Source organism: Drosophila albomicans, chromosome 2R (genome assembly GCF_009650485.2).
Source record: "Drosophila albomicans strain 15112-1751.03 chromosome 2R, ASM965048v2, whole genome shotgun sequence".
NCBI lineage: Eukaryota > Metazoa > Arthropoda > Insecta > Diptera > Drosophilidae > Drosophila > Drosophila albomicans.
In genome coordinates this window covers 28,395,874-28,409,718 of record NC_047631.2, presented here as the reverse complement: position 1 = coordinate 28,409,718, position 13,845 = coordinate 28,395,874, and the positions used below count along the sequence as shown (strand labels likewise).

At 38.7% G+C, this 13,845-nt stretch overlaps 1 protein-coding gene across 1 annotated transcript; it reads right to left on the bottom strand.

Annotated features, from left to right (window-relative positions):
- Window positions 1-10,028: 10,028 nt before the first annotated feature.
- On the bottom strand, window positions 10,029-12,054 carry LOC117576075 (probable serine/threonine-protein kinase clkA). The gene is made up of 2 exons (XM_034260612.2): window positions 11,095-12,054; window positions 10,029-10,704 (listed from the first exon to the last, which is right to left on the bottom strand). The coding sequence occupies exons 1-2, from the start codon at window positions 11,964-11,966 to the stop codon at window positions 10,293-10,295; spliced, it is 1,284 nt and encodes a 427-aa protein (XP_034116503.1). The 5' UTR covers window positions 11,967-12,054; the 3' UTR covers window positions 10,029-10,292.
- Between the last annotated feature and the right edge of the window lie 1,791 nt (window positions 12,055-13,845).

The following is a 13,845-nucleotide window of genomic DNA, read 5'->3' as shown; positions in this document are numbered from 1 at the left end:
CTTTACGTGATCTTCATTATTACTATTGAAGTAAATATTTTCACATTAATGACTTGATCTGCTTTACATATTTATCATTTTTATGAGGAATATATAGTAATTCTTTTTGATTTCGGCTTACAGATAATTCTTCTAATAATATTTAATTTTGTTTTGAAATTGAATATGGGTTTTAGGCTTTTTTTTATTTTACGCTTTCAGATATTTTATAGTATCACAATTTTTGTTTAACTTATAATAATTAGTAATGTTATATTATTAGTTAATTATTTATAATTCACTATCATTTCAAAGCGTTTGTAACAGTTGTTAATTCCAGTATTATAATGTTGCTACACATATGCCTTACATGTTGAATAATTATGAAAAAGTGCAAAAATATTCTGAAATTTATCATAATTTAATGTCGCATGATTTGTTTTTGGAAAAGTTAAGCTTAAGAGCGGTTAACTCCATCATGGTGATGTTGTTTCGATTGTTCCTTGAATATAGAATAAGATTGCAATTTATCCCACCGTGCAGTATCAACTGTGTGTGTTATGCACTGTGCTACGCCGCAAAGCATGCAACACAAATCAGCGCATAATGGCAGGGCATGACTGTGTTTGCATTTTGCAGCTAACGAAGTGAAACAGGCAGCAGTAAACAGGACACAGGACGAGGCACACAGGACTAGAGCTCCACGCATTTCAATAATTCTAATTAATTTATTAACGTTTATCAGCAGCGATAAATTTGCAAACACACACATACACACAGGCAAATATCACACATAGCAAGCGATAGAGAGAGCAAGTAGACAAATATCCACTTTAGAGCGAGACAAACTGCAATGATTGTTGGATTAGTCGTGGAGCAAAACTCAGTGGCGAAAATGCTGTGACAACTCTTTGCCGTGTGGCAAAGTTTCTTTCCCCCTTTTTGTGGCCCAACTCTCTCAGTTAGTGCTGTAATAGCCAAGTAGATGCGACTTGTGTGATAAGTTGGAAGCTCATTCGCAGCCATAAATGAAATGAGAAACTTAGACAAAAGCCCGAAATGCGAGTGAATCGCTCGCTCCGTCGTAAATAAGCAGGCGTTGATTTTAAAACGAGCCCATTGATAAGAGACCAGAATCGCTGAGGTGGCAGAAAAAAAAAACAGCAGAACATTCAAAGACAAACGAAGAAAATGTTAAAGCGGCTCTTTTTTTATTGGCTAGCTCCAAATGACTTTTGTTGTTTTTCTTGCAGACTGAAAGTGTTACAATTTATTGACGCATTTAGATCAAAACTAAAAATTGTCCTCGATTTCTGTTACTGTCTGCTGACTCGGCAACCCTGCAGCACGATTGTGTTTTGTTTTAATACTACTAAGAAAATCCCTTAACTTATGCGTCAGCCATGCCCTACTCCCAGTCTCCCCACCTCCCACTTTCCTCATTCTCCTCTCGCTGAGATTTCCTTTTGGGCAACATGGCCGGCGGCCAGATAAATCCCAGCGAACTCAACGTGGACGTTCGCTGGCCTCGGCGATACCTTTAATGCATTTTCCTCATACAATATATTGAAAAGCACTTAACATGTTCGAGGGGGGATGCAGCATGCGAAAATATGAATATCATAAAAACTGGGGAAGGTCGCTTCGACTCGACTCGACTCACTCGCTGCTTATTTTATTATTATTATTTTACAGGGAATTATCTCATTTGAGTGGAGTTGCTCTCCCACTTCTGCCCTTCGTCTAGAGTTCCTCTGCCGTCAGCGTTTCGTTGTGTAATGTGTGCGTAATAACATAATATCCTTAAGATATTTTAATATTGCCTTGCCGGCTGCATATTGAACTGCGGCGAGCTCTTCGACTTTGTTCGCCGCCCATCCGCCCCGGCTCATCCTGAATCCTGAATCCTGGCTGGCCGCATTTCAACATATTTGACTTTGCTTGGCTGTTTTGCTTGTTTGCCTGTGCTGTTTATTCTGTTCTGTGCTTCGTCGTTTCTCTCCTGCTCTTCTCTCCTCTCTTTTTGGCGTTTTAACAATACCTTTGTGCATCGTAAAATAATTGCCGCGGGGCATGTAATCTTCTGGATGGCTTGCAATTTGGTTGCCTCCGTTTCGCTTGGTACCCAGCAACGAAAAAATAGAAATTGGGGAAAAAAAGAATGTCTGGATCCTAAAAGCTTTGCTAAGCAGCGTCCTGTTTCAGCGGATGTGTGTAGAGTGAAAATATTTTTGGAGTTTCGCAACGTTTAGAAATCAATACATAACTTCAACCAACTGCAATATTAACAAGGTAGATTGTTAGAGTAGAGACAGTTTTAGTAACGAAAAGCAGATGGGACGCTTCGAATTTCCTCGAAAATATAGTGAGAGAAGTGAAGTGAAATAAAATAGTTTTGCTTTTAAGTCGACAATACAAATTACCGAATACTTTGGTATAAAGTACACAAAAAGACAATCAATACATTAAATTAAGAATATAAGCAAATAAATGTATGAAATAGTCTAGTATTTAATATGTCATCGAAACTTGACTTTATTTTATTGAATCACGTTGACAAAACTCACTGTCAAAATTATATATAAATATGAATAATAACCAAACATTAAAATTCATTAAATCATTAAAATCTGTTGAAATTTAAAGAAAACTTATTGAACAAAATAGAGACTATAAAATGAGGCAAATTTATAAGGTAAGAAAAACATATAGTTTCAAATGAAGTTTTAAATTAGTTGAGCTAGTTTTGTAAATCTATGTCTTATAATTACTTATAAATAAATTGTAAATTTTGTTGGGAAATGAATATCGTAAGAAATGAACTTAATGTAAAAGAAGAATTAATAGGATATACCTAGCAACAAATAGCTATTGCTATGCTAATGCCAGCAATGATATCAGATCATAATTATAATAATGGATTATTCAACCACATTTCACTAAGCACAACTCAGTCAGCACCTATAAAAGCAATTGAAAACACTTTACACATGGGAAATAGATAGGTTTCGGGTTTTTGTGTTCCATTCCCCACACTTGAAGCATTTGCGACCTTTGCCTCGCATACATATCGCACACATATCAATAATGTCTTTGGTTGGCTTTGTTTTTGTCTTTGTACTTAATAAGTCGCTCAACTCTTGGGTTCACCATATGCGGCGGCAATTTAATGTTGAGCTCATAAATAAAATGGCTCATTCGGTGTGTTTGTTAGTCAAAGCGTCTGCGGTGACATTATTAAGAAGTGGATTGGATTGGAGTATGAAAGATGAGATGAGGGAATGAAGGGAAGGAAGTACATACTCTCAGGCACTCGAGTTATTGACAAGTTTATGTGCTTAATCCTTCCATAAAGCGCGCCATTAAAATGCCAACAAAAGGTACTTTATATGAAAATTTTGTTCGCTCTGCCACTTTTATCGCCAAGTCGCCTCGCCTCGCATCGTCGTCGTTCATATTTCAATAAACGCACCGAAATTTGAATGCCTTTCGTCCATTTGCGAGTGTGCCAGAGTGTGTGTAAGACAATCGTCAATTATGGGCGTATCGGATGCGGATGCCATGCGAGACCAACTAAATACTGAATACTGGGAAATGAACTGAGCTCCCCTGACTTGACTTGATCACAACAGCTGCCCTGCTTAGTGCGAAGCTATTGGACAACCTCGATGTGGAACAGTTTTTTCGGAGTGCTTGGGCATTTTTATTGCCAAGAGTTTGCGTAATTTTTGAAAAATATGCTGAACTGATGAACTAAGAAATAATACGCAAATGATTAAAATATTCCCCTTTGAAATATCCAGATTAAATTTAATTTAGGTTTCTAATAATAATGACTTAAAATTTAATTTTCTTTCTAAGACATTTTTAAAATTTTGAAAGTTTTTCTTCCTCATAAAGTAGTACACTTAAAGTAATTTTCCATTTCTTTAAAATACTTTAAAATAATCGTTAGGTAATCCTCATTACTTGGGCTTTAAGTAATCGACCTTCAAATACCCTAATTAAATTTGAAATTTAAGTACATATCATAACTTAATTTTCATCCACACCAACACCTAATAATTCACTCAGATAAATTCAATATACATATATATGGTAGGTATATTAGATTTGCGGGCAAGAAATAAAATTGTGAAATATGTGAGTTATGCTCGGCATAAAATTGTATAAGCCGAGCTGCTATTTGCGGCAAAACTCACGAATCCGCAATAAAAATGTTTCGGCACTCTCTGAGCAAAACAAAAAACGTGTGGCAAGTGTGGAAATGAGGCACACATTAATTTGAAAAATTTTTTTTTTATACCCGCTACCCATAGGGTAGAAGGGTATTATAACTTTGTGCCGGCAGGAAATGTATGTAACAGGTAGAAGGAGGCATCTCCGACCCTATAAACTATATATATTCTTGATCACCGTCAACAGCCGAGACGATATAGCCATGTCCGTCTGTCCGTCTGTGTGTCTGTGTGTCTGTCCGTCTGTCCGTCTGTCCGTATGAAACACTGGATCTCGGAGACTATAAGAGATAGAGCTATAATTTTTTTTCGACAGCATATGTTATGTTTGCACGCAGATCAAGTTTGTTTCAAATTTTTGCCACGCCCACTTCCGCCCCCGCAAATCGAATAACAAGCGTAATTTTAAAGCTAGAGTTCCAAATTTTGGTAAATACAATAATAACTATAGTAGTTATGATTCCTGAAAATTTGGTTGCAATCAGATAAAAATTGTCGAAGTTATTAAAGAAATACTTTTGTATGGGCAAAAACGCCCACTTACTAGGGGTCTAATTTGCTTTGGCCGACAATCTGGTACATTGTGCCGTCTATGGTATATTTTGAATGCGGTACTATGTCGATATACCAAATATACCATTTGGTATATTTTTAGTATTTTTGCAGTATATTCGGAATATTTTGAGAAAATACCGCAAAATATATTTCTTTTATTCAAAATGGGTAGCGGGTATCTCACAGTCGAGTACTGTAGCTTTCTTACTTGTTTGCTTATAGGTTTTTTTTCGGTTGTGAAGTTGATGGCTTGCCATGTGTCTGGTTAAGTCACTACATGTGTTTCATTATTATTCTTGAATTTTTCTTTGCTCTTATTATTTCTTATTTTTTTTGGGGGGCGACAATTTGAAAGCTCAGTTTGTTGTTGTTGCTGTTGTGGCTGCGGCCACATTTAAGCGATTTCACATATCTTAATGATTTTGACAGCTGAATGATGTTTCATTTGCAGCTCGGCTCCAATTGTAGTTGTTATGTTTTTTCGTTTTCGGTTTCGGGTGTGTCATATTTTGCTTAATTTTTACACAATTTGCTTCAAGTGGCAGTCTTTAGTTAATGCCAGTCAGAAAGACTGCTGAGGACTGCTGAAAGAAACAGAAAGTTGACAAGTGAGTCAGAATCGTGACTTGCTGCATTATTTTGTTGCGGCATTAATTAGGCAACATGCCGAACAAAGGCTTCATTAATGGCAACCTGAGCAGCCAAAAGGGATTCGAATTGAGCTGTGTGCTTGCTACATTAACAGGACGAAGGACATGTCAAATGCCTGATGGACAGTGCTTTTAATTTTGAAGACTAATACATCATAATGCGTCAGGCTGAGGCTGAAGTCAAACACCCTGCAAGGTAGAAAACTCATTCAAGCATTTTCAACCTCATTTGGTTTGTTCGTGCGTGTGTGTGATAAGTCTCTCGATGCACAAAAACACACGTACAAAATTTCACAACAGTTGTTAGTTCTTGGCTTGGATTTTAGAGGCAGCCAAATCCTCCCCTCTCCTCACATTCCCACCCCCAAAAGCAGAGGCAAACTGGTGCGAAAATCAAGCCGCTACCAAGTTTGGGTGGTTGATGCAACGTCAAGGTGAAAGCCGCTTAAGGTACGCGTGAGGCACGAGGGAGGAAGCATTGTTTTGAGCTCAACATGTGCGCGATTGGATTAAGTGGCAGGCAGCAAACGAGATTCAACGATTCAAGGACAATCAACTGCACAGCGTGCAGAGTGTGCAACATACAACAGCGTGTGGCAAGTGGACTGCGAACTGTGAACTGCGAATTTGTGGCGAACGTCACCTTCTGTCCAATTTGAAGTTAGACCGCGTAACAGAAATCCATTAAGGTGACCGTTTTATTTGCTACATTAGCAGCAATGAGGGTTAAATGCCTGCCTCTTTAGACATCTGCTGCAATTGCGAACAGCAAGTTTTCAGAGGCCCAGAATTTTTATTTTTATGGCTTACTTAACAAAAGTGTTAATTGACAATGCATCAAATGAGTTTTTCAAAATGCAGTCAAGCGAGATGGTCAAACGAGGACTTCAAAAGCCAGTCTGAACAAGATTTATATATACATATGCTAATTCTTGCAGCTGGCAAGTCAAACTCCTTTCTCTAGCGGGGGGAGAAGCAAGCACAAGACACAGACAAAGACAAAGATTGCGACGCCCACGTGCGTGGCATGCAAGGAATTTCCAATCAATTTTAATTGGCACGCCATCAATAAGCCAAGTCAGGCAGCTGAGCGGGCGGAGATTTGGAGTATTCTAAATTTCAAGATTTTACAATTTTCCGATTTTCCTATTTTCCATTTCTACTTCCATTTGTCGCGTGTGTGTGTCGACATTCCACAAATGTTTGTGCATAATTTTAATTAGAGCATTTTTCCTATTTTGCGCAATTTATCTTGCCGACATCGACATCGACATCGACTTTTACTTCGACTTTGAGTTCGAGTTCTCAGCTAGTACTCGATAAGTATTTATTTATAAATGCGTGTGTGGCAAACGCGCTTCAAGTGTCAGCGTGGCATGCCACTTTTAACTGGCAATGAGTGTCAGCTCATTGCAATAAATTATTTTAAATGAGCATATCGACTCGCTGCCTCGTGTTTTCTGTGTGTGTGTGTGCCTCGCATATGCTGCGCTATTCCAGGCATTTTTATGAGTTAGCCTTTGACATAGATGCAAGGTATATGCTAGGAATTTATAGAGAAAGTGACTTATAGGGACCAAGTAGATAAATCTTTCAAGCGAGCCAATCAAAACTTCAGTTTCAGCTTCAGCTTGAGTTCTTCAGCTCATTTAAATGCTCTTTGGGGCTGCACAACAAACTCATTTAAGTTTTGCGCATACACAGCGAACTGCAGTCGAGATAGGTAAAAAGGATAACAGGACAGAAGAGCGCTGGGCAAAATGTCTCCTGAAATTGTCGCTAAGGGATTGGCAGCGCCAACTTTTGTCGGCTTAATTGCCAAGTGTCCTTGGCCCAAGTGCAAAAGGGAGCCTTAATTGCTGACTGTCCTGCTGCCTTCCTCTATTCCTCCTCCTGCTCTTCTCTTTATGGTGTCGTGGCGCAAAAGCAAACAGCAAAGGCAACGGTCAGTTGTCGACCAGCTTGCGTAGGCCAAGCTCAAATGTTTAATTGCCATTTAGTCCTTTTTAATGGACTCTACTGTACTGTAGTTTCAGTTGCTGCTGCTGCTGCTGTTGTCGTTGTCGTTGGCTTTGCTCTCCCCTGTTCATTAATGTCCACGTCTAGATTTGCGCTCACCTCCTCGGGTTGTCGATACATTATCTCGACTTTTTGGGTAGTTGCTGCCTTTAGATAAACTTGCAAATGCTAGCATTTTAATAGCCCAAGCACAAGAGACGCAGCATTTTTGACTTAATATGGTCATGCCACACAGCGTCCCTTTGCCACACACACACACATACACTCGCTTGCCTCTTGTGTTATCTCTCCATCGTGCATGTCCTGTGCGACTACTGTGCTGCTCTTGTGTGCTGTGTGTGCTTTTCTCTCGTTTGTGTTGCATAAATTTTTGGCTGGAATTGCTTCTTGCCACTGCTCTTGATAAGACATCGTCGATAGCATGACAATTAGCCACAACTACATTTAAAATATTGCATGTATTTGGGACTTGTCTGGGGTTTTGCTTTAATTGTTTCTTGCGGGTCTCTGTTGAAAGCACACAGAAATACAATCTGATTGCTGATATTGCCTCTCATATACGATTTCAATTTAATCCAACTCTTTGTCAGTTTGCACTGCACTTCAATTTAATGAAAAGAAGTAAAAAAAAGAATATAATAAAGTGCGCTTTATTATTAAATTAAGCCCTGCAAACGGCTAAGGGCAGCTAAGGTCTCCGCCCCCTTCCCATGACATAAACATAAACTTTGCGCCTTTTGTTGCTTTGTGTTGGGTTGTGAAAAAGACTCCTGCCGTCGCAATGTAATGTATCCTGGCCGCTGGCAATGGGCTAACACAACACACAAAAAACACCTTTAATATTTTCATTATGAAGTCATTCAGCGCGATTATGAACGCGTGACCCCCGAGGCGACACTCACAGCGAGCCAAAAAGTACAGGATACAACGCTCCTTCTAATGAACAACAACAAGGACAACACTTCAGCGCTGGCTGCTGATGAAAGTGGCTCAAAGCAACAGCAGCAGCAGCAACAGCAGCGAAGGCGGGGCGATTTGAGCTGAGGTAAATTACAATTTTGTTTATAAGTGGCAGTCGCCCTGGGAGGGACGCTGGATCCATCTCCGTCTCCGTCTTCTGGCTGGCCAAGTGCAGCTGTACCTAATAATCATAATAATTGCGCCATGGGCGTCGACATCGTCAACTTTTGCCAGACGCCAACACCGCGTCCAAAACGCCAACAACAATTGCTTATAAAGTGCGTGTGACACATTAACGAAAAAAAAGAAAACTGGAAAAAAATGGTTGAGAAAAACAGGGGAAAAACGCGGAAAAGTGCTAAAGAAAAAGGCAAATAAAATGTTGTGTGGGGGGAGGAGGGGGCAGTGGGCAAGAAACTTCAAAAGAAATAAAAATAAAATGAAGAAAGAAAAGTCTTTTAATGCCGTGAATTTTTCCGCGGGATTTCTATAAAGTGCAGCAGCAGTTCAAATTCAGCGGTGTGAGAGGTGTAAGTACCTTCAAGGGGCAGGGGAAGAAGGACCAGGATGAGGAGTCGGGGTAGGCTGCGGTTTGTGCGTCGAAGAAAATTGAAAATGTTCGTGCGTAAATTGACTTTGGGCCGCGAGGACACGGACATAGAAACGAGAAAAATGTAAACTGAAAACAGAAAACAGCAAATTGTAAAATGGAAACAAGCTTGAGTTGTTCAGTTGTTCACCTCATGTCCTTATGGGGCGATCCACTTTTTCAAATTGAATTTCTTGGGAGCAGCGGAAGCAAATTAAAAAGAAATTAAGCCAATTTGCTTGTTGGCCAAAGGACTCGCGGCTCAATTTCAAGGCGACCAACGCAAGTGGCCAGCCTTCCTGATGTTGTTGTGGCTCGTAAATCTTTGGCCCATAAATACCAGGAGCTCTCAAGAAAGCTCAGGACACGACGTCTCGCTTGGCCGGCGACATCTTCATTTCGGCGTGAAATTCTTTAATCTCATTCAATTCAATTAGTTCGAGTTGACTAGTTAATGCCGCGCTCTAAGTGTCCTCTTCTACGCGAATGTCCTTTTCTGTGGCCAGCTGCTTAGGTGTCTCGGCCTTAGACTCAGCTTTTATTCTTGTGGTTCCCTGGCTGTTGAGCCTCTGTTGGACACTTTTGTCATTGCGCATTAACTTTTCAAATTTATGGCTCATCTTAGACCTGAGGCAAATGGCAGGCGTATTTGTGGCAGCAGATTATATTGATCAATAATTAGCAGATAGATTTTTATATTTCAAAAAGTAATTCATCTAATTTACATAATGATCGCAGAGAAATGAGCCGGATATCTAGCAGATTATGGTGAAAATCTGACAATACTTTGCTTCGTGAATAACGACATTGACATTGTGTTCTTCAAATTGAATTCCACATTGTAAATATTATAGTAAAGCTTTGAATTTTACTGGGAATAAAAAGATGCTGACAAATTGTCTTCAATGGTGTTTGCAAAACAAAGAAACTTTAGTATTAAAAAAATAATTAATATTTTCGTTCTTCTTTTATTTATTATTCATCACTTTCAATCTTACAAGTAAGTATAGTCGAGATTTTTCATTAATTGCTAATAATAATTACATATAGATTTTATTCAACAAATTATTTCCTTATCGAAATCCTCAATTGAAAAAGTTGTGGTCAGTGTGCTTAGAGTGTCAGAATATACGTATGTACATAAATAACATATACTTTACAGATACGAGTTTGGGTTCCATTTATGTCCTGAGTTGTTTGGTGTAGTTTCCAGTAGCTTTTGTTCTTGTTCATGTTTGAAAGGTGATTAAGTAATATTCGCATTTTAAGCTAGAAACTTATGTACATAGGTGATTTTAATTTCTATGTGGAGGTTGGATCTTGATCCGCTGAGTGCTGACTGCCGCCAGCAGAAGTATCCTGCGAAGTGTCCTGAGCAGTGACTGATGTGGCAAACTGATCCTCACGTGGCTTGGCATTGCCAAAAATGCTGGCTGCCTGTTTGGTATTGGCCAAGGCATTAATGGGCTCGGTAACTGTGCGTGGATTGAGTATAATCTTCGGACGATCGTTGTCATCCAAGTAGGAAGAGAGTGATTGATTGTTTCCACCCGATTGTTGTTGTGAGTTGCGTTCGTTGGGATTGTAGTGGCCACGACGATCGCGAGTGCGATTCTGACCAAAGTTGGCATAGCGAGCACTGTCGCTGCTTATGCTACGCTGACGCTGAGAGCCACCGCGTCCATAGTTGTTGCCATTGTTGCGATTGTTGTAGCTGGAATGGAGAGGAGAGTATGATTAGAACTTTACCTCGATTAGCGGCCTACAAGAGTGGACGTTAAGTTCAAATATGTTAAGTATGGAAACAGTATTATTCTGTGTAGAACTGTTGTGTGATCGTTAAGTGAGATGAAAATATTAGGAAGTTAATTTTGGTCCCTGAGTCATAAATGTTTTGCTACTAGGTGTAACTCTTATAAAACTGTATATCATGGAATTAAACTCATTAAAAGTAAAACAACGTATTCGTGCTTTCCTTTTAAAGTCAAATTTGAAGTTTGACCGCTAAGTGAAATATCTGACACTAAACGAAGTTTGTTTTTAAGCACATTTTGAAAGAAAAGAGCGACACTTACTGATGCATGTAGACACTTTTCATACTCACCGATGGTTGTTGTTGTTGTTGTAGTGCGGATAACTGCGACTACTTTGGAAGCTAGTGGACGATATGTGAGACTCGACTCCTTGCCGAGGACTGCCCAAGCTAGAGGTGTCCTGGCTGCCGCCCAGTGATCCAAAGTCGCTGCTGTTGCTGCCATCGTTGCCGTGATAGCCCTCATTATTTTGCTGCATGCGACCACGTCTAAAACCCCCACCACGTCCTCCACCTCGATTATAGTTGCCACCTTGGCGAGGACTGCCCTGACCTGAATTACGATCCATGTGATAGTTCGAGTTGTTGTTGTTGTTAGGACTGTGTTGCTTGCGTGAGAATTGTCCATGATAACTCTGAGCGCCAACACTGTTATCACGATGCCGATAGTTGCGTCGCTGATTATCATTGTTGTTATTGTTGCCACCGCTGCTAGATGCAGCACCACCGCCGCCATTATTGTTGCCTCCGCCAGCGCTGTGTTGCCGCCGATTGTCGGCGATGTCGATGCGCAACGGCGCCGACAAATTGTCGAGCTTAATGCGTCCGTTGCGGGACAGAGCACGCTTCAGTTGATCCAGTGTCTCGAACTCCACATAGCCGTAGCCCTTGAACTCATCCGTCTCACGATCCTTGATCAATCGCACATTCTTCACATCAAAGTCATTGAATATCTTCATCACATCGCCTTGTACTAAACCCTTGGGCAGATTGCCCACAAATGCAATGTAAGGCGGTTCAGTGGGCACTTCACGATTCCGAGTGCGAAAGTTACGATTGCGATTATTGAAATTGCGATATTCATGATTATGATTGCCGTTGTTGTTGTTGTTGTTGTAGTTGTGGTTGTTATGGTTATTGTTGTTATTGGACCGATCCGCCATATTCCTACGAGCTTTCGTCTTTGTAAACAATTTAAATTTTTATCAGTCCGGAGCTCGTATTTCCAGACGCTTTGAAGTGACATTAGAATGACACTTGGGTTTGCCATCGAATTTTGAGAGATACACTTTTGACAGATGTAGCTCAAATAATATAGAATATTTTAGGAGAAATCATAGTTTATATAATTGTAAAATTATTTGCATCTATACTTTGTTTAAAGTTTTATGGTGCTCATTGAAATTTCTTTTCCAATGTGAAGAATTTTGAATAGTTTTGTTAATGACAGATATAGCTAATAAAAGGTATATGTAATATTTATAATATTTATATTTTTCTATAATAAATACTATTTTTAACATTATTAAATTAATTACAATATAACCAAGCCAAAACTTCATTATAATTTTTTTTACATTGTTCTGTTTAACATTTTAGGGCTCTTATTTAATTTCCATATCTAATAGGAAATTATTCCCAGATTCAGCTATAATAATAGTTTGTACTCTATTAAATTGGTAGTCTTTATACAATTTATAAAATTCTGTAATTATTTTCACTAGCGCCAAGGAACAACCTCGTAATAATTCATGCATCTCCTTTGTGCTGTTTATCGTTTTATGGCGCTCATTTAAATTTTCATTTCTAAAGCGAAAAACTTGGCCAAAGCCAAGGTAAATCATAAATGATAAATGTTGGCGCCTCTCAGTGTTGTTTCCCCCTTTTACCCTCTTCTCTGACTTGTCTCTTTGCCTTTCGCTAAAATGCACGCAAAACATGTGTAAGCAGCGAAGCAAATGGCTCCATCTCCAGCTTCAGCTTCATCTTGTTTTGTTTGTGTTATGGATAATAAAAACAACAACTGCAATGTTGACGACGACGACGTCGACGACGATGGCGAGTACATGAAAAAGTCAACTGTAAATAGTGAGACCAAGCAGAATCAGCAACAACAAAAACAACAACAACAACTATAACAATAACAACAAGTAGAAGAACAACTACCGCGTTTTGTTTGCACGACGAACTCATGACTCATTTTTGTACATTTGTCAAAATTTTTGCCATACATCATTTTAAACAGTGCGCGCCACTGAAGCAAAGCAGCTCAGTGGCTGGGGGAAAGTGGCATATATGTAAGGCTAAGAGGGGAGAGGGAGGTAAGTGAAAGGGGCCAAGGGCCAGGACCGGAGTCATTTCGGGTACCAGTTGGAGCATTATGCACTGTGAGAGAACAGAACAGTGGACAACTAATAAAGAAAAGTACTAATTACTTGACTTGACAATATATATAAAATATGAAATAAGTAGAAAACTATAGAGAGCAAAGTAAATTTAATGATTTTAAAATACTTTTTTTTTTAATTGAATAAAAGTTATCTGCCAATATTGAGAAAATATAAAATATTTAAATTGCTAATATAAACCAGATTTCTATATTAAAATATAATTTGAGCAGTATCGGTAGTATTTTAGTATAACTATTTTCTTTGTACCTCTCATAGAAAAAAATTGTTAGTGAACTGTTATTATTCAAGTTCAAGAAATAAAATATTATTACTTCAATAAAAAGTGCTTTGTATTAAATAAAAGAGTTTAGGACTTTTCTACCAAAATTGCTCAATATTGAGATAAACAATGTGAGGAATAGTGCAGAAGATTTATTTTAGAGAAAAAAGTCTTTACATAAAAAAAATAATTCTTTCAAATTATTATTCTTTTCTTTTATTAAATTTATTTGTAAAATTATGATATGTTTCTCTCGCCAGCTAGTTAATAATCTTTCTTCTTAAATAATTTATTGTAATCAGTTTTCTGTTTTGAAATTTACACCTTTTGCAATGTTTAGAACCAGTGTGCCTTGCGATTTCAGACATTGTT